This window comes from Hyposmocoma kahamanoa, unplaced genomic scaffold (assembly GCF_003589595.1).
Source record: "Hyposmocoma kahamanoa isolate Upper Pololo Valley unplaced genomic scaffold, ASM358959v1 272, whole genome shotgun sequence".
Taxonomy (NCBI): domain Eukaryota; kingdom Metazoa; phylum Arthropoda; class Insecta; order Lepidoptera; family Cosmopterigidae; genus Hyposmocoma; species Hyposmocoma kahamanoa.
The window spans coordinates 587,182-606,976 of NW_020653772.1; the positions used below are offsets into that span (position 1 = coordinate 587,182).

Genomic DNA, 19,795 nt, shown 5'->3' on the forward strand with positions numbered 1-19,795 from the left:
TCAATTTCATTGCGGCAGAACATATTAACGTTGTATTAAATGTGGCAGAGTTTGGCAGATTTGGGATGGCAAATTCAGCAAGTTCTTTATTATTTTTGGAAACAAACTGAAAACTTGTTGTTTTCTGCTACTACGAGCAAACATCTGAAGCGAAATACAGGACTATGTTATAAATATAACCTATATCAACTTTATAACCCCAGCTTCTACAGGCTGTACTCAATTAGCGTTTTTGATGCTTTGACATTGAATCACAAGTATTGTTAGGTCTATTTAATGCACGTCGCCAAAAACACTGGATCACAAAATACACGGATTGTCGCCATCCTTCTTTGTTTCTTTGAATCTCTTAGATGGCATCAGTGGCTCAGCGGTGAGCACGCAGATTCGCACCAATTTAAGAAAACGACTCGAGTAAAATTATTCAGGTCTTGTTGTTCAGAGTAGTTTTGGAGTTATTGATCATCATACTCATTTTATGGTCTCAAACGTTCTTCGGTATAAATAGCTTCAATGTATAGTCCAAGCAGGTTTATATTGACGTTTTTTAACCGACTTCAGAAAAGGTGGAGGTTCTCAATTCGACTGTATGGTTTTTTTTATAACTCCGGTATTTTGTGAACCGATTTTCATGATTCTTTTTTTGTTGGAAAGAGGGTGCGTCCATAGTGGTCTCATTTAATTTTGAGGAATAATTTAAATTTATTATAATTAAATAGTTGATTTTGCTATTCTCCAATTCAAGGCGTTTCTCTCTCTCAATATACTTTGAGTAGTGAGCACCGATTTTTATTATCTCCTGTGTGTATGTTTTTTTAATTTATTTATTAGATGTACAAAACAGTTTATATTCACTCCTTAACCAAAGCTTAAACATTACTACTAGTTCTACTCTTGAATGTAAACCTAAACAAGTACATACAGCATGACCAATCATGAGTAAACAATTTTGTTTGAAATATAAATTGTTTGTAAATTAATATAAAATACTTAGGCACAAATAAAACTGTAACCTTGAATAAAATAGAATTACTATGACTATAACCATGAAAGAGAGAAACCGTGGTGGTTGTGGATTCGATTGCGAAATCTTTTAACATTACCATCAAATATATCCATCCCTAAATCATCGCCAGGGTCAGCCATAAGGTCATTGTAGGCCCGACACATTCTCGTCAAAGGGTTGTAAAAAGAAGTATTATTAGTATAAACATTCAATACGAATGGTCTAGGAAGGCGTCGTGGATTGCACTTGATGTTAAAATTAATATTGGACAGAAGCGTTGACGATTTAAGCCCTACGTCTAGAATTCAAGGACATAACCTCAAAATGGGATAACCTCTCTTCGTAACGCGACAATTTGCGAACCATGTGTGATCTGTAACTTACTATTTTGAGAGCTCTTATGTGTTCCATGTAGTGGCGAACTAGGGGATGATCCGGGTTTGCGCAATTTCCGGTAACCGATTCGGTCGGTTCTTTTTAGTACTCTGTACTGAGATTATAACACTAGTGTTGCATCGGCGAAGCGCTTTATTAGAATAGTCTGCTTTTTTAGCGAGCAGGTATTTACTAAGTGTTGCGAAAATGTATAATTATAGCTATACCTTTATAGTGTAGTTGCTAGTTATATAGTAATATTTTAAGGACCATTAAACAACTTTATGTGTGTCTATCGGTGAGGACCTGGAATTGGCTCTCCGTTACTATTTCAGTTTTTACTCTGTAAGATAGCCGGTGGTCTTCCAATAAGTTAAAAGTAAATACGTGATTCGTACTTTATTTGACGTAGTACGTTACCAACTGTCCACCAATACACTACATCAAGGAAAGATTTGCCACCACAGGTGTTAAGGACGGAGTGGTAAGGTTGGTGGACGTAGCCACTGCGGGAGGGTTGCTTCGTCGGCCCTCTAAGAAACCGGTCAGGTTAGTCACCTAAGGTACTGCTGGCCTTGGCTAACCGGGCTAGTTGCTGTGCATTCGTGTACAGGGGGGACATGTTGCATTTAGTATTTTTAATTATTTTGATTGACGTCGGTTTTGTATTATGTTTTGTTTTTTTGGTTTGATGTTTTAAATTTATTCAGTGAATTTTGTGAATTTGCTTAGGAAACTACCAAATATACAATAATAACTTACTAACTTATTAACTGCCTCCGTGGCCGAACGGTTACCATACCGGACTGCCACGCAGAGGTCCCCGGGTTCGATTCCCGGGCCGGGAGAAATATTTGTATGACCTACATTTATTTCTCTCGTGAGTTTGGGTGTAATTTGTGGTTGTCTATGTGTGTGTCCATCGCACCCGCGACACAGGGTTTCCCTAGTGCGGGGCTATGTTGAGTGTGTGCGTTATTATTATTATATATTATATACAGTCCACTAGTTTTTTGTAGCTTTCATTTTATACCAATATACTTTTACCATTTTCTTTGCAAGTCTTTCTCTGCGTACTACCGTTACAATTCATGTTTGGAGTAAGGTGGACCATACACTCATAGTACAGGTTATTCAGTGTGAGACAAATTTGCATTTTATTTATTAGACGCAAAACACATAAAAGTAGATATTTACATACCGACGCGCGTTTTTTTTAGGATAATAAGTGATAAAAAAAAAAAAGAAAAAAAAAAGATAATAAGTGATGGGACGAACAAGTCATGCGCCTGATGATAAACGACACGCCTGTCCATGACAGTTGCAGTGCTACTCAGAGCTTTAAATAGCAAAGATCTGAGGGGCACTGCCACTGCACCGTGAGACATAATTTGACAAGTCCCATGTGCCTGTAATTTCACCAACACCCTTACCCTTCAAAACCGGAACACAGTAATGCTGACATTACTGCTTGGCGGCAGAAATAGGTAAGGTGGCAGTACTACCCTGGATGAACACTTTCACAAGGAGTTCTACGGTTACTAAAGAACTGAGCTTCAGAGGCATGGATATGTCGAAAGTTAAATAACTGGTTAGACGGAGTGAAGTGGTATTTGTGTTTACAAAAGAATTTGTGGTATACACTACTACATATCGGCTGTGAACTGACAACCGGTACTATATCAATTTTGACAGGATGAAGAAAAAATCATTTATATAGCATCTGGTTTATTAAATAAAAATACGTAGTGTAAGTGTTGTTGTTGTTGTTTATTTTTATGGCTCTATCATTATGAGAAATGATGATTTTGCCAATGTCACGGTTGAAAGAAAAAAACCGAAACCAAAAAAACAATTCGCTGAGCTCTAATAGGACATTAACCGGTGTTGGTAAGTTGGACCACGGGAGTACTCAGTTGAGAATGTAAAACAAAAGACAACATTTATAAATATATGTTATTTAAGTGGATAAATTTACATAGAGTAACAATATGGGGGGAGAACACTAAACTTAAGAGGTTATTTATGTTAATGGGGCGGGGGAATTTTAATAAACATATTTAAAAACTACATATTTTTATTTAATATGTATATGACGCCAATAATTTTTTTCTTCACCTGTAAAGTTGTCAAAATTGGATAGTACCGACTGCCAGTTCACAATCGATATGCAATTCGGAATTCTAGCTAATAAAGAGTAATTTTCAGGTTAGTTTTCCTACCTAATATTGGTGGTAATTTTCCCTTACCATTCCAAACCAGACGCAGTAACGCTTACATTGTTGCTTGGCAGTACTTCACTGGAAGAACTGATTGTGGAAAAAACTAAAACCCGTTTTCCATAGCATTTACTACCGATACATTTCAACATTTTCCGCTTCAAGAGACGGGCATTCAGTGCAACGAAATTATTACTTATCTATTATAAACATCTATGCTTATGTAACATGCGGTTAAAGCATAACTAGGATTGCTACAGGGTTTTACTAAACCACGGCGCTAGAACTAACGTTATTTAGATATATATAGCAGCAGAGCTCCTTGTGAGCGTCCAGGGAAGCACAGCCACCTTTAAGTATTTCTGCCGCCAAGCAGTAATGTTAGCATTACTGCGTTCCGGTTCTGAAGGGTGCTGGTGAAATTACAGGCACATGGGAATTGTCACCTTATGTCTCAGGGTGACAGGCGCGGTGGCAATGTCTCTCAGATCTTTGCGATTTAAAACTCTGAGTGGCACTGTAATAAAATCTTGTGCCAATTTTTTCAGTTTTGCATTGGCCCCCTGCATTATAAATATCGAATTTTTTTTTTTTTCAAATTAATCAACTTCAAATGTGTTTTTCACGACTGACACAGTTGCTAATGAGAAACTATAAACATTTTTTTCTCTAATAGTCTGTGTAAGTTCTCTTTTGGTGTAGACTGTTCTTTCAATAATTACTGTCGAAATTCACCTGTCAAATTTTGAATAAAAAATTACAGGCACATTGGACTCGTCAATGGAGCTATAACATTGTAACAAAGAAAAAAAAATGATGTTAAGTTTTTCACAAATGTGTGGTCTAAAGTACTAAGGATTTACATAGGTATTGATCTGTGTGATGTGGTTCAATTTATAGAAAGTCATAAGTGTAGGTCACGATCTGCTTAAATGGGTTCCACTCTCGTGGATCCACATTAACGTCTCTTGTGTCCTCAAATGTTTAGTACCTTCAAACAAAAAACAATAAAGTTGGAGACCTCTGTTCTATATTAAAATACGAAAAGTAATTCAGGGACGTAATTTCTAATGATACGTCACTTATCGAAGTGTAAGAAAAACAATTGAGTCCTCAATTCTTCGCACTAAATGCGCATGCCTTGAAGCGTAAAAGTATTACTGTATGTTGCCAAATCACTAATTTCAATAATATTAATTATAACAAGTGCATCGTTAATGCTTCGATATATAGGGTGATAATAAAAGGAATACGGAAATTCTATGGGGTACATCTACGTATGAATATTATACATTATTACACCATGTTTAGTAAGGGTAAATTTCTGTAGAGCGCTGTTGGGGCCAGTGTAATGGGGGTGCTGGTGCTGGTGGCGTTATGTCCTGTTGCATGGAATGTAGTTTTAGCCTCCTCAGCCTCCATACATACATCTTACTTAGTAAGTTTAGTAGTTCAAAAGTTGAAAGTCCAGTTTTATAGGTATTTATTCAGGTTGTAACAACAATATTATGATCTTTAAAATGTAAACAGTGTAAATATAACCAGTAAAAGCATTGACTTACAAATAAATGGACGACGGGTCTAATACAAAAACCACGAAAAAAATGTCCCAAGTCAACCTATTTAAACGTAGTGACATGTCAAGGAATATGAAAAAGCTAAAACGTTGAATTTAAATTGTAATGTCATCGCAGTACTGTCTAATTTTGCTTGCTTCGCTGTCAGTCGAACAAACGAAGACTAGAGCGTGAATGACGCTCTGTATACGATTTTAACGCCCTATAAGTTCGGACACTTTTTAGCGCGGACCCGACGTCCATATAATTGTAAGTCAATGAATAAAAGGTTCAAAATGATAAAAAGAGATGTGTTTGCTACCGCGATCGAGCAGGTAGGATAATGATGAAGGAGGTCACACCGTCACAGTGTCTTGTCAAAGAGTTCGTCCAGGAACTTACCTATTTTTGCCGCCAAGCAGTAATGCTCATATTACGACTTGGCGGCAGAAATAGATAAGCGTAAATGTCATTTTTCAAATAAAAGAAAAACTTTAGGTGCCAAATCTTTAGTTACTTTAATTACCAAAATAAAAAAAAACTCACGGAGCAGGTTACGTACCGTGGGTAATGGAGGAGGCTAACCGAAAAATTCTGGCTCTTAAATAGGATGATAATCCATCTTATAAAATAAGCTATATACTACCGCTATATTGTATAACATAATCATTATTTTTTTCCCTCTGAACGGGACGCCTGTAAATTTGTTAATGTTTTAAAAATAAAAACATATTTGTGATAGTTACGAAATGTTTAACGATCAAAAAAATTTAAAAACAAGAACTAAAAATGTTTAACGACGAAAAATTTGTGCTGGCTTCATATATTTTTCGTTTTCGCACCATTTTTTTAAAATTTGTTGTCACGTGTGTCCTGTTTTGTCAACGCGGAACATTTATAGTATTTTGGGGACAGCGAGAAACGGAACTTAAGAGCGGGACACACGGTCACGGTTATCTATAATAATAAATAACGGCCACCGTAGCCGAACGGTTATCATGCTTGACAGCCACGCACATGTCATGGATTCGATATCCGAGCCGGTAGAAATGTTCGTATGGCCTACATTTCTTTCTCTAGTAGGTTTGGGTCTAATTTGTGGTTGTCTATGTATGTGCCTACTACAGTTCATATAAGTAAATAAATATAGTACACATAGAGAACATTGCGAAACGTGTCCAGTTAAACGGGTTGTTATGACATGACTGGAAAAACTAGGAAATAAGTTTGTCTAGAAATTAACCACTGACTGAGTTCTCAGGATGTTTAGTCGCGTAATAAGTTGGTCTGCACTAATGTGCAGAGACTGCTAATGCAGAGTGTTAAGTAAGATATAAATAATAATATATAATAATTAAATTAATTAATAAAACGGATCGAGGGATTTTTTTCTAAGACGAAATACTTTCATAGATTTCTCATAGATGGCGCTACGGCTAAAAAGTCGTAGAAAACCAAATAAAAAGATTCGGCAAACAAGCACATGAAAATATTCGTGAGGTCCGCTGGTTCGTTCCGTGGCTTAGTTGGCATAGCGTCTCGGTATGAATCCGGCCGGGTCGAAGCATTTTTTTCTAAGTGTTGGATCTTTGTATTAAGAATTATAAAAAAATAATAGAATATCCATTCAGTAATAATTTAATATACCGGGTGGAAATTTGTAATGCCACCTGGAGGGAAAGTACTCTAAATACTGGAGATATAAATTTTTACTTAAAGGAAACAGTCCTTTATTTTTTAAAAGAAATAAAACTGCATTCAAAGATTTTCGATAATGTCTAGCAACACGCGGGAATCAAACCCGCTTTAATCTGAAAAAAAAAAAGCACCCTGCACTTTTATTGCATCGATCGATAGGGTTAATTATAAGAATAAAATCTTTCTCACAAAATTGGTTAATTAAATGAACTAATTAGTTGCTCGAAATGAGCTCCATTTTCTTGGATACACAAATTTCATCTTTTAACGAATTCATTTTGAGTAACTCTTAATAACGTGTTGTGATGAATTGTATTACAAATCGTATTCTGAACCTCAGCCTTCAACTTGTTTACACTCGCATACGATTTAAGGTAAATTTGATTTTTAACATATCCCCACAAATAAATCTAAACGGGTGAGATCTGGTGATCTCGCACGCCATCTGATTGTGCCGTTTGTACCAATCCAGGTATTAAAATGGTTACTAATATAGGCAGTAGTGACTCTGCTGTTATGGGCTGAAGCGTCATCTTGCTGCAGAATTATTCGATTTCGCTCTTCCTCGGATAAGACATTTAACTCATTTCTTAAGAGATCCAGTATTTCAAGATACTTGACAGTGTTCAAATATTACTAAACTGCCTCCGTGGACGAACGGTTACCCTATTGGATTGCCACGGTGAGGTACCGAGTTCGGTTCCCGGGCCGGTCGGGAAAAGTATTTGTATGGCCTACATTTATTTCTCTCTTGAGTTCGGGTGTAATTTGTTGTTGTCTACCTATGTGTGTGTCCATTGCACCCACGATACACGGTTTCCCCAGTGCGGGGTTATGAGTGTATGCGTTATTTATTTTATAAATAAATAAGTAATAAATAAATATTAGACGTCACATACGTTGCTTTGTAAAAAGTAATTATTTACATCACCAGAGAAAACATTTATACGTCCCACTACTAGACACGCGTCTCCTTTATTGAAATGTAACCGTTTTCCTATTAGGCCACCATCATAAATAAATATTAGACGACCTCATATTATTGTTCTTTTGGAATCAAAAATCAAACAAAAAATGTTTTTATTTCAAGAAACAATGTTTACAATTTTAGTGGCCAAAGAATACCTTTTAAGTAATAAATTATACTTGTGCAGGGATTCCCACTCTTCCTTATTCTAAACAATATCTAAATTTAAGATTGAGTGATTGAGTAAACTCAAGTAATACAGGCTTGAATTTGTAAAAAGGACAAAGAAAAGATAATTAAAATTAACAAAAGATGATAAACATCAAAGAATGAAATGTGCGAGTAGTGAGTGAGTGAGTGAGTGTTTGTGTATGTGGGTGAAGTGTGTTATTTACGTGGGTTTGCAAGTTTATAATATTTAATTTTAAAATCAAGAAACATTATGTTATCTAATATTCATTAAGTAACTAAAGCACTCGTGAATCATAAAAAAAATTAAATTGAATTTTAATTTTTTTCTGTTTTCTGTGTTAGTGTCTGTAGCTATCGTAGTTCAATAATCTTTGACCGTGAGGGGTTCCCTTTGGAATAATTGTTACTTCTATAAAATCAATTAAAGAAAAGACCTTTCCTGAATTGATTCCGAACTAGATGTTTTGGTTAGTGCCCTTCTCGTATACCCTAAGCCCCCAGTTACACGAGGCGGAAGCCCTCGCGCGGCCACCGCGCGGCGACCGCCCAGTTACCGCGCATTCATGTACATTAACGGCGAATCTGAATTCTATTTACTAGGCAACAACATTTAAATTCCTCCGAATAATACAACCGCGTGGTCGCCGCGTAGACCAAAGACAAACCAGCGTCGCCCTCGCTCCCTGGACGGACGCTCATTTAAGTTAAAACATAAAAGCTAAAGGAATAGAGCGTATTTCGCCATGACAATTAGACGCACGCGGTCGATGTGCGGCGGTAACGCGGATTCCGCTAGCAACAGCGATGAAATTCGTGTCGAATATATGCGCCCTAAGGGTCGATACGGGGCTGTTTTATTTGTAGATATATTTAAAACTTTAGAGCAAGCACAGTAATGAATTTACATACTTATTTTGCAGAACTTACTTACAACTTAGGAAATGAAACTATTTTTCCGGATTTAAATCGCGTATATTTGTTTTTTCAGACCTAAATGTAACAACATGTTTTGCAATAAACGTTTATTATTATTATTATTTATTATTTTCAAACAAACCGACGTTTCGGACCCTTTACAGGTCCCATGGTCACGGTTGACTGAGGTGGTACAGTCTTCAACCAGTTATGTCTAAACATCCTAAAACATCCTAATTTCAACAGGGAAGATGGTTTCTCCGTACCACCAGTTTGGGATCCAGTATTTCCTCTAATGAAAAATCCCAAACAGACATAAGACTGCACTACTAATTAATATGTTTTAGTTTATTCTAATTTCTATTACTAATTAATAATAAATTAAACTTAATAAAAATTCATTCAATAAAATAATTTGTAAAACTTAATGTAGCGTAAATTGGAATGTTTTCTTTGTAAAATTAAAAATAAGGTATTTAATTAATAACTATTGTAACTATAGTGATAAAATAGAGTGGTTTGCATTAATATTAGACATAACTGGTTGAAGACTGTACTACCTCAGTCAACCGTGACCATGGGACCTGTAAAGGGCCCGAAACGTCGGTTTGTTTGAAAAAACAAATATACGCGATTTAAATCCGGAAAAATAGTTTCATTTCCTATGTGTAACAATCGCGAAAACCTAAGAACTCGATATGTTACTTACAACTTACTAAAGGGGGTCGTAGATCTCGTGTCGCTGACTCAATTTCTCTAAAAACGTCGATTACGTTAGTTATAATAAGGACGGCAGAGTTGCGCGTTGCACCTTACTCTTTATTTGTTCACTGTACTCCGTTTTTGGTTTTTAATCTACTTGAAAAAAAAAAGAGAGTAGGTGCTTCATTCAACTAACTAAATGCGACAACTCTTGTGATAAGATTTGTGAATCGATTTTAATTCGTTTTTTGTTGAAAAGAGGGTACTTCAGTATTGGTCCCATTTAAATTTGAAGGAAATATTCCACCTCGAAGTGTGGCAAACTAGGAGATGAATCCATTGATTTACAAATAAATGGACGACGGGTCTAATACAAAAACCACGAAAAAAATGTCCCAAGTCAACCTATTTAAACGTAGTGACATGTAAAGGAATATGAAAAGGCTAAAACGTTGAATTTAAATTGTAATGTCATCGCAGTACTGTCTAATTTTGCTTGCTTCGCTGTCAGTCGAACAAACGAAGACTAGAGCGTGAATGACGCTCTGTATATGATTTTAACGCCCTATAAGTTCGGACACTTTTTAGCGCGGACCCGACGTCCATATAATTGTAAGTCAATGGATGAATCCGATTTCGCGCACTTTCCGGTAACCGATTTCAATAAAACTTGGCAAATGGATGTAATTCCACAAACTTTAGAGGCCTTATCGAGTTCTTAGGTTTTCGCGATTGTTACACATAGGAAATGAAACTATTTTTCCGGATTTAAATCGCGTATATTTGTTTTTTCAAACAAACCGACGTTTCGTCGTTTTCGTAAAGGGCCCGAAACGTCTAAAATAGTTTCATTTCCTATTTAGAGGCCTTTTTTCTTTTTTATAAAAAAGTTATTCTGTCTTCCTTTTTCCTTTTAAATTCCCCTAGATTATTAGTCTACCACTAGGCCACAACCGTTGAAAATAAAAATTTAAAATTACTTACGTATTAAAGACAGGAAGCAAGCCAGCGGCACTGCAGACTGCATTATCAGAATCCCTATTTCACTAAATTTATATTAACAAATCTAATAACGTTTAGTTCTTTTATAATATAACTTCAAACTTTATATTAAAGCTGTTATCTCTGTAATCTTAACTATTATAAACATTACCTACTAATTGGAAATTATTTAACTATTACATCAAATGTCTTCGATAATAATAACGTGTGTAACTTATTTATTATTTTATAGTCTTTTATTATATTTAATTTAATTTATATATATATTAAAATTTACGTGTTAAGCGATCACAACGCGTGTGCTTTTCGTCGGACTGGTAAAGTTATTTGTAGTAACTGTAGTGTGAATATAGGGTTCCTTGCTAGAGTGGGGTGACAGTGCATGGACTTTGGCGTAGCTCGCACGCGTGCATTTTTTATGATTTCAAGTGACAGGTGTCCTGATCGTCTTGTTCGTACAGGTCGTGTGACTGGTGGTAAGCGGCACGCCTTTCCAACAGTTGCGAGTGCCAATCAAAGTTTTAAACCGCAAAAATCTGACTTTCTCGACATCTGTCACCTTGAGACATTAAGTTGACAAGTCCCATGGGCTTGTAGTTTTAAATACACTCCCGGACACATAATTCGCGCCATCTCGCCTTTTCTGCACTAAATGCGCCGTCGAGTATATAATCAGAAATAGAGACGAAATGTCATTCACTTTTTATTTTTATGGCTCCATCATTATGAGAAGTGATGATTTTGCCAATGTCACAGTTGAAAGAAAAAAAAAACGAAACAAAAAAAAAATTCGCTAAGCTCTAATAGAACATTAACCGGTGTTGGTAAGTTGGACTACGGGAGTACTCAGTTGAGAATGTAAAACAAAACAACAAAACAACATTTATAAATATATGTTATTTAAGTGGATAAATTTACATAGAGTAACAATATGGGGGGAGAACACTAAAGTTAAGAGGTTGTTTATGTTAATGGGGCGGGGGAATTTTGGAGAAAGTAAGTTATAAAGTGGAACAGCAATATTAGGACAATTGAAAAAAATGTGTTCCAAGGTACCGTCTTCAAGGCCGCACTCGCACAGAGAGTGATCTCGAACTCTGATTTTACGCAAAAATACAGGTGTGCAAACATGGCCTAAGCGCAAACTAATAATAGTGGAAGTGATGTTTTTAGGCAAATCGCGACGTTTAAAAAACTAGGGTTTAGTGGGCAGATTTGGTTGGAGGTTACCATAGTGTCTACCAACAGTTTGTCGTGATTCCTGCCAAAGGACCGACCAGGAGGCTAGCATTTGGGGTTTGGTCATGGCGAGCAGATCTCTGGGAAAGCACTTACAGTATTTGCATACGCCAATTCTTGTCGCATCCTTTGCAAAGGCGTCTACTGCTTCGTTGCCACTAATCCCACTGTGACCGGGAATCCAGGCCAGAGTTACCTCAATTCCCGCACAATGACATCGGTACAGAGCTTCCTTAATTTGGAGGGTGATAGAGAAATTGTCTTTGGAAAATGTCATTTAATTTGTTTGAAAGCTATTCTGCCAAGTCATTACGGTGACAACTTTACTGCGCTCCGATTGGCCAGCCCGAATTCGAAACAACTGACGGTTGTCGTCAAATTGTTTCACTTCAAATCGATCAGTTTAATTTCAGCGTTACTATAATGGACGAAAATTGCAATATTACATATTTAATTACCGATGAAATTTGATTCCGTTTGTTTTATAATTAGACGTTTTGCTGTTTTTCCCCACACCACCGAATGGAACAGTCCCCAATAGTTAGAGATATTCAATAGATCTTTATTACAATATAGAATATTTTTTGGAATATACGAAGACGTACACACAGGTCAGTTGTTGGCACTGTCTATACAGTGCAAACGAGATTTGATATTTATAAGTGACGTATTACTGATGAGTTACGAGTAATGTATGGGTCTTATTTCGTCTCTATTTCTGGTTATTTACTCGATGACATGCCCTAAGCTTAAACAATGTTTGATTGATCATTAACTATTAAGCAATTTTGAAACTAGTATACTAAACGTCTTTTCCATAAATCCTGGTTGGAAATTTGGATTTGCAAAACCGGGGTAAGCTTTTTCTTCAACGATAATACTACCTTTGTATTCTAACCCTTTAAGACAAAAATGCGAGGTGGTTCGTGTTATGAGTCCGGGAGTATATAAACATTAATGTAAGCAAGTACTGTCAGTAAAGTTGAAGCTTTCCCATGCCAAAACAATTCTTATTAATACAGTGTGAACGCAGGCAGGCACGTTTACGCACACGCAGACTTATATTTTTTTAATATAGTAATATAAACTATTTTATATCTTCACTTTTTTTTTGGTTCCGCAAAATGTGCGGAGTTTGAAGTGCCGTTACTTTGTTGACCATTGTTTTGGATAAACTTTTTGTTCAATATAAAATACCTTTTTTTATAAAAAAAACCGACCTCAATAGTTCGCGGGATTACACCTAATTGCCTAGTTTTATTGAAATCGGTTACCGGAAAGTGCACGATGTTGGATTCTTCCCCTAATTTGCAACCTTAGAGGTGGAATATTTTCTTCTAATTTAAATGGGAATAATTCAATACTGAGGTACCTTTTTTCTATCAAAAAAAGAATCATCATTTTAGGTTCTCAAATGCCGGAGTAATAGCGTTTTCGTGTGTGTATACACACGAAAAATACAGTCCAATTATATTAATAATAATAACGCACACACTCAACATAGCCCCGCAATAGGGAAACCCTGTGTCGCGGGTGCCATGGACACACATAGACAATAGCGTTAAGTCAACAATAGCGTTTAAAGGCTAGATCATATTTTTAAACGAATTCAAAAAAGAAGAAGGTTCTCAATGAACTGCCTCCGTGGCCGAACGGTTACCATGCTGTACTGCCACGCAGAGGTCCCAGGTTCGATTCCCGGCCCAGGAGAAATATTTATATGGCCTACATTTATTTCTCTCGTGAGTTTGGGTGTAATTTGTGGTTGTCTATGTGTGTGTCCATGGCACCCGCAACACAGGGTTTCCCCTAGTGCGGGGCTACGTTGAGTGTGTGCGTTATTGTTATTATTATATATCAACATGACCCTGTTAGGCCGCAGTAAAAATATATATATATTTATAAATTCTGAAAATAAAAGAATATAATATAAACTTATTTTAAAGAAAAACTAATTAATTAAAAATAATAATAGCAGAACAAAGATTATAACAAAAAATAATATTTTATCATTCAAAAGGTAACCCGTCAACTTTGTCGATAGTACAACCGAAGTTAAACCCAGTGAATTTCCCTTGCAAGGTGCAGAAAGAAAACCTGTAGGTTGCGTTACCAGCCTTTCTATTAGCAACTGGTTTCATAATTGCGAACTGAATATCTGACATTATGTTAGGAAATAACGCTCGACGGAAATAAGTTAGTGGGCTATCGAGTTAAATACTGAATAAAATTAGATACCTGGACTTCTATTGGGTATTTTGCATTTTCTGTTAAAATATGTACGTTCAAAACCTTGAGTAGTTGGATGAGGAAAATCTATGGTAACGCACCGTTTAGCTCTTTTTCCTTACCTTGAGCACGCCAACTCTCCCGGTCTTGTGCCGCCCGTATCCATCCGCTGCTGGCCACGTTTCTTTCGTCCGTCCATCTTGCCGCAGGGCGTCCTACAGTACATTTCCCTCGACGTGGTCTCCATTCCAGAACAAGTCCACTTTAGTTCTCTGACGTATGACGTCGTTAGGGATTCCGTCCATCAGAGAAACCCCAAGCTTAGCTCGCTCTATCGCACGCTGAACGATTTTGAGTTTATTGATGAAGCCTGTCGTTTAATGTCCACGTTATCATCAGATAATGACACGTTCAAACTACGCGATTCGGCATGTAATATAAATCCGTTGGTTCATTTTATTTTTATTATTGTTGACATTAAAATGACAACGATAACTAATGTTGCTTATTAAATTATTTTTTTAGAACTAAACTTATTAACTGCCTCCGTGGCCGAACGTTTACCATGCCGGACTGCCATGCAGATGCAGTGGTCCCAGGTTCGATTCCCGGGCCGGCAGAAATATTTGTATGGCCTACATCTATTTGTCTCTTTGTCGAGTTTGGGTGTAATTTGTAATTGTCTATTTGTGTGTCCACGCGACACAGGGTTTCCCTAGTGCGGGGCTATGTCCAGTGTGTGCGTTATTATAAAAAAAAAACAAAAAAAAAACTAAACTGATTGGTTATAGTTCAACCGTTTTTCTTTCATCTATCATTTCGCCATAGTGAGTGAATTCGAAACAATTGACGGGTGTCGTCAATTGTTTCACTTCAAATTGACCAATTAACTTGAGCTTTGCTGTAATGGACGAAAATTGGAAAATTACGTATTTAATTACCGATGAAATTTGATTCCGTTTGTTTTGTAATTAGAGGTTTTGCTGTTTTTCCCACACCACCGAATGGAACAGCATGCCTTTGTTAGAAATATTATGTGTATTACAATAAATACAGAATATTTTTGGAATAGACGGAGACGTACACACAGGTCAGTTGTTGGCGCTGTCTATATTTGTATCATTGATGAGTTACCAGGAGTATATGGCCCTTATTTCGTCTCTATTTCTGGTTATATACTCGATGGTTCCTTCGCTCGCTCAGGTTTCAGTACAAACAACAACTACAACTTTATAGCCTTGCATAACAAATAACGATTAATTCCAGAGCCCTCTGCGGTCGCATTGAAGCGTACATAACATCTCTGCCGCCACCGTTCCGCCTCGTTCGACCGCTGCTAGCGCGCGCAGCCAGTACCGAAGCCAGAACGCCGGCTCGTGCGCCGTCCTTCAGCGTTTGTTGGTGTTCCACTACGCCTGTAAGTTGTTAGAGACCTAGATACACATGGAATGGATAAAACCCCTTTTTGCTAAACACATATCATCGTCTTAGAGTGAATACCTCGTATGTGGTATTTTTAGGACGAAGAGGAAATTGTGATGTAGTTAACGCAATAATATTTGTAGTTAGAATTTTAATTACTTAAATTATACACCTCTTTCAACAAACAAAAAGTTTATAAGTTTTTCTCCAACAAAAATCAGTAAAAACGAATTATGTGAAAACGAGTATGCGAGGTTTTGACTCTTCGGCGACGAAATGTAGGATGGAAATGAAACGTGAGATGAATTTGTTAACTTTTATTTTGAAAAAATGGAAGAAAACAACTCGCACACAATCGGTATCGAGCACCATCCATCATCTCTTCTTCTCTCTCACACTTCATCTTTCAGAAACTACAACAAATATATTGCAATTGTTAAGAGCTCTCATGCCAAAAAAGTTTTGACGTTGGCTCCGCCCAAATTTGTGAAACAAATATATGCCTGAAGTTCGCGTGACAGGCGACAGGAGATGTTGCATTTTGCGCATTAAAAGTACCAAATTCGTTTTAGCGGAATAACTCTAAAACTAAAGGGATTAAAAAAAATGTCGATCATGCATAAATATAATTAATTATCTAATTTTTGTCCTAATAACCTGTAGCATTTCGAGGATAAACCGAAAAAATATAAAAATTAGAGGTCATTTCGTGATTTTTATCTATCGAGGAAACTTTATTGTTTTATGTTTCTGATTAGTGTCTATGCTTGAGTATATCGTGTAGTTACTCATACAATATTTTATTTTTAACTTTAAAGTGGATATACCCCTCTAAAATCAAATCGAAGATTAGGAATTTTTCTTCTGCTCCCTCTTAAATTTATTGAATAGCAGGATGTTTGACCACCACGAGATTCAATTATTTTTGTTATATTAATCTACTAGGTTGTAATAAATACTCATTTATTCGTTCATTTACCATTTCCAGAGAATGACCGAAGTATTAAATGCAACAACAGGCAAACTAGAAAGCGGGCAACCATCGCTGCTGTGCAAACAGAGCATGTTCGCGCGTTGGCAGTACATCACCAAGCGACTGTCGCCGCTTGAACAGACAATAGTGAGTTGAGCTACGTTGTCTATATTTTTTAACTGCGAATTTGCACTCTATGTTCATTACGATTTGGACGTCAAAAATCCATGGTAGCGATCCGTTTGGCTCTCGTTTGGAAGAGTTACAACAAATTGGTAACAGAAGTATAATGTTAAGTAACATCACAAATCTCCACAAGTAGGACAAAAAATAAGTAGTTAAGGTTTTAGTAAGCAGAAACTAAAACATTATTACTGAAATGTAAACTACATAACGCACCCCTCATGGAAGAATGGCATAATTGGAGTTACGTCAAAATTCTTGTGACTATCGACAATATTAGTCGTAAAAATATAATCTCGAAAATATTAAATAGGAAGTATAAATACAAAAGAAATGCAAAACTGTTTAAACGACGTTTTATGAATATTGACTCTGAGTGGCATTGTAACTGCTATGGACAGGGGTGTGGCTTACCATCAGGCGCACGACTTGTTTGTACCGTCACTTGATGTTTGATGTTATAAAAAAAAATAGACTTTATACAAATTCTATATACATGTGTGCGTCTATATCTACAATATAATTTTTAAATTTAAAAACAAAGGAAACGTCTACTCAGTAGGCTGGTCTTTGCACATTGCTATTCGGTCAGTGTACTGCTGAGTAGTCTATTATCGTCACAAGGCAAATTTATGTCTGGTAGGTTGTCTGTTCATGTCACGTGAAAAGATGGTGTATGTTCGGACGGAGAAGAGGAGTAGACACCCTGTACCTGCTCGTACCCTTCTGGTTAGTGGGAGAGAGAGCGCAATATCGCACTCTCGCTCCGATAATTTATAGTCAAGTTCCGAGTATGCAGCGAGTAAGGCTAACATATTTAATCTTTATCACCGTACTTTTCATTTACAGGATATAGAAATGGATGAAGAAGCGGCCACGATGCCATCGAACCTCGACAGTCTCCTATACAACGAGGCCAAAGAGCGCTGCCACACTTACCAGGTATAAAAGATCAATATCCTAGTTTAGGAGTTAAGCGATCATTTATAAATGGCATTTCTTCTCTTCTTGTACAACTATCGTTTTTGCAATGCACCTTGTAATGTCGTTGTTTTTCTTTATTAAAAAAAATATAATTGATATTCAATTATTTTTTGTGAAATTACTCCACTAGTTTGTTATAATTATTAATACAGAAGAAGAATCCGGCCGTATCGAGGTAATTTTTTCTAAGTGTTCGATGTTTGTATTAACAATTATAACAAACTAGTGGAGTAATATCACAAAAATAATTGAATATCAATTCAATACAAATTTAATTACAATCAATAGCGATATCTCTAGCCAGGGCTGGTAGCTGTAAGGTTACCTAACTAGGTGACGAAATACTTTCATAGACCTCTCATAGATGGTGCGAGCATTCTCGATTATGCGCGAGAATTCCGCGGAAGACTCGCGACGTGTTTTTTGGCTCGTATCTAGTTCGTACATTACACAATTGACCATAAATTTCATTATGCCATGTACAATATCGTATACAAAATTCGTCTCATTCTGTTCCCCCGCAATGTCCATTGAGCCTAAGTGGTGACTCTGCAAAGCGGACGGAACATATGCTTGGAGCACTATTGACATCGTCAGACAGGTGGTACACGACTGACTACTCACCACGAGTAACTTTTTTTTTATTTAACCAAGTGACGGGACGAACAAGTCGTGCGCCTGATGGGAAGGTACACGCCTGTCCATAACAGCTGTCCATGCAGTGCCACTCAGAGCTTTAAATCGCAAAGATTTGAGCGGCACTGCCACTGCGCCCGTCACCCTGAGACATAAGTTGACAAGTGTGCCTGTAATTCCACCAGCACCCTTGCCCTTCAAAACCGGAACACCGCCAAAACTCGACCAATCAGCGCAAGCCTCGCGATGCAGTCCTCATCAAGCTCTCGCTTTAAGCCAGCACGTTGGCTAAATTACACATGGTTCAAAAACACTTGTCATGTAGGACTTTCGACAAGGCTTCCGGTGGAAATCGGACTCTGGATCTTCTGTATAGGAGGCAAGCGTTCTCCCAATATAGCCTACTTCTCTAGATGATAATTATTATTTTTAACTTTCAGGCCGCAAAAGACCGACTAATTGAAGCGTTCGAGCGCGCGAAGCTCGGCCGCTGGATCAAGAAGCCGATTGAACAAGATCAGTTCGTTTGCGAGATTCTAAACGCAGAGCCCGCAGCACTGTTCGCCTAGGCGGGCCCTAGTCTATGCGGTAGCACTGTGCAGAAGGATTATGACGTTGGGGATAGGGAAACTACTATCGATGTCAAGGAAAGAAACATTGTCACAGTTGAAGGTAGGAAGGCAGGTAACAGATCAATAGCAGGTAGGGAAATGTGCGTTGGGGACGGGGGAATGGCGATTGGAGGTATGATTTATGATAAAAAGATAATGATAGATAAAGATGTGTATGACGTTGAGGAACTGACGGATATGGGTACGGTAATGAATAATGATGCCATAGCAATGAATATTGAATTTACATTGGGTGTGGTAATGAGATCGGGAGAAATGTGTGGCGGTAATCAAGTCGGTGCGATGTTAGATGATAAGAATGAGAATTTCTATCGTGGTATTATAAAAAAAGATTGCAAGGAAATAGTAAATGATGCTAGAAGAAAAATGTATATTGATTGGAAAAGTAAAACAGAATATCTGAAATCTGTGGAGAATGTAACAAATACTTCAGATGGAATACATGATTTGAACGAATCCTCGAATAACATAGGTGTGCGGGATTTGAGAGAATCGAAATTTCAACAGTCAGCCCTTCGATTGAGAATTGAAAGAACGAGAGAAAAGAACATAAATCTCATTCCAAGATTGGATTCATGTAATGAAAACAACAAACTTTCGGAAATTAAAGACACTGATGATATTATCAGTAAAGGTAAAGATACGGTGAGCAATGCTATAACAGATGATAAAAATAGAGTTAATTCTGGCGATGGTAACAGGAAAGACGAACAAAGCGAAAACGATAACGTTGTATATGTAGACAGGCATGAAGTGACAACTGAAATTATGACAAATATTTACAAAGATATCTTCGGTGAAGTAGACGAAAAAGACACTATAAACCATTTGATACAATTACGACAAGGAGAAATTGAAAAAGACT

The 19,795-nt window shown here is 37.0% G+C and overlaps 2 protein-coding genes across 5 annotated transcripts in view; one reads left to right on the forward strand and one right to left on the reverse strand.

The window, feature by feature from the left end:
• LOC113229079 (pancreatic lipase-related protein 2-like) overlaps positions 1-10,714 on the reverse strand; it is a 39,547-nt gene extending 28,833 nt beyond the window's left edge. Inside the window, exon 1 of one of the 2 annotated variants that reach the window (XM_026462573.1) lies at positions 10,615-10,714. In XM_026462573.1, the coding sequence (XP_026318358.1) occupies positions 10,615-10,657 (43 nt within the window). In that variant the 5' untranslated portion in view covers positions 10,658-10,714. The remainder of the gene's footprint in view (positions 1-10,614) is intronic. The other variant, XM_026462572.1, reaches the window with a different exon arrangement.
• Positions 1-19,431, forward strand: part of LOC113229078 (double-stranded RNA-specific editase Adar) — a 91,783-nt gene extending 72,352 nt beyond the window's left edge. For all 3 annotated transcript variants that reach the window (XM_026462569.1, XM_026462571.1, XM_026462570.1), the window contains 4 exons: positions 15,367-15,517; positions 16,511-16,642; positions 17,528-17,620; positions 18,739-19,431. In XM_026462569.1, coding sequence (XP_026318354.1) covers positions 15,367-15,517; positions 16,511-16,642; positions 17,528-17,620; positions 18,739-18,867 — 505 coding nt within the window. In that variant the 3' untranslated portion in view covers positions 18,868-19,431. The remainder of the gene's footprint in view (positions 1-15,366; positions 15,518-16,510; positions 16,643-17,527; positions 17,621-18,738) is intronic.
• Positions 19,432-19,795: the final 364 nt, after the last annotated feature.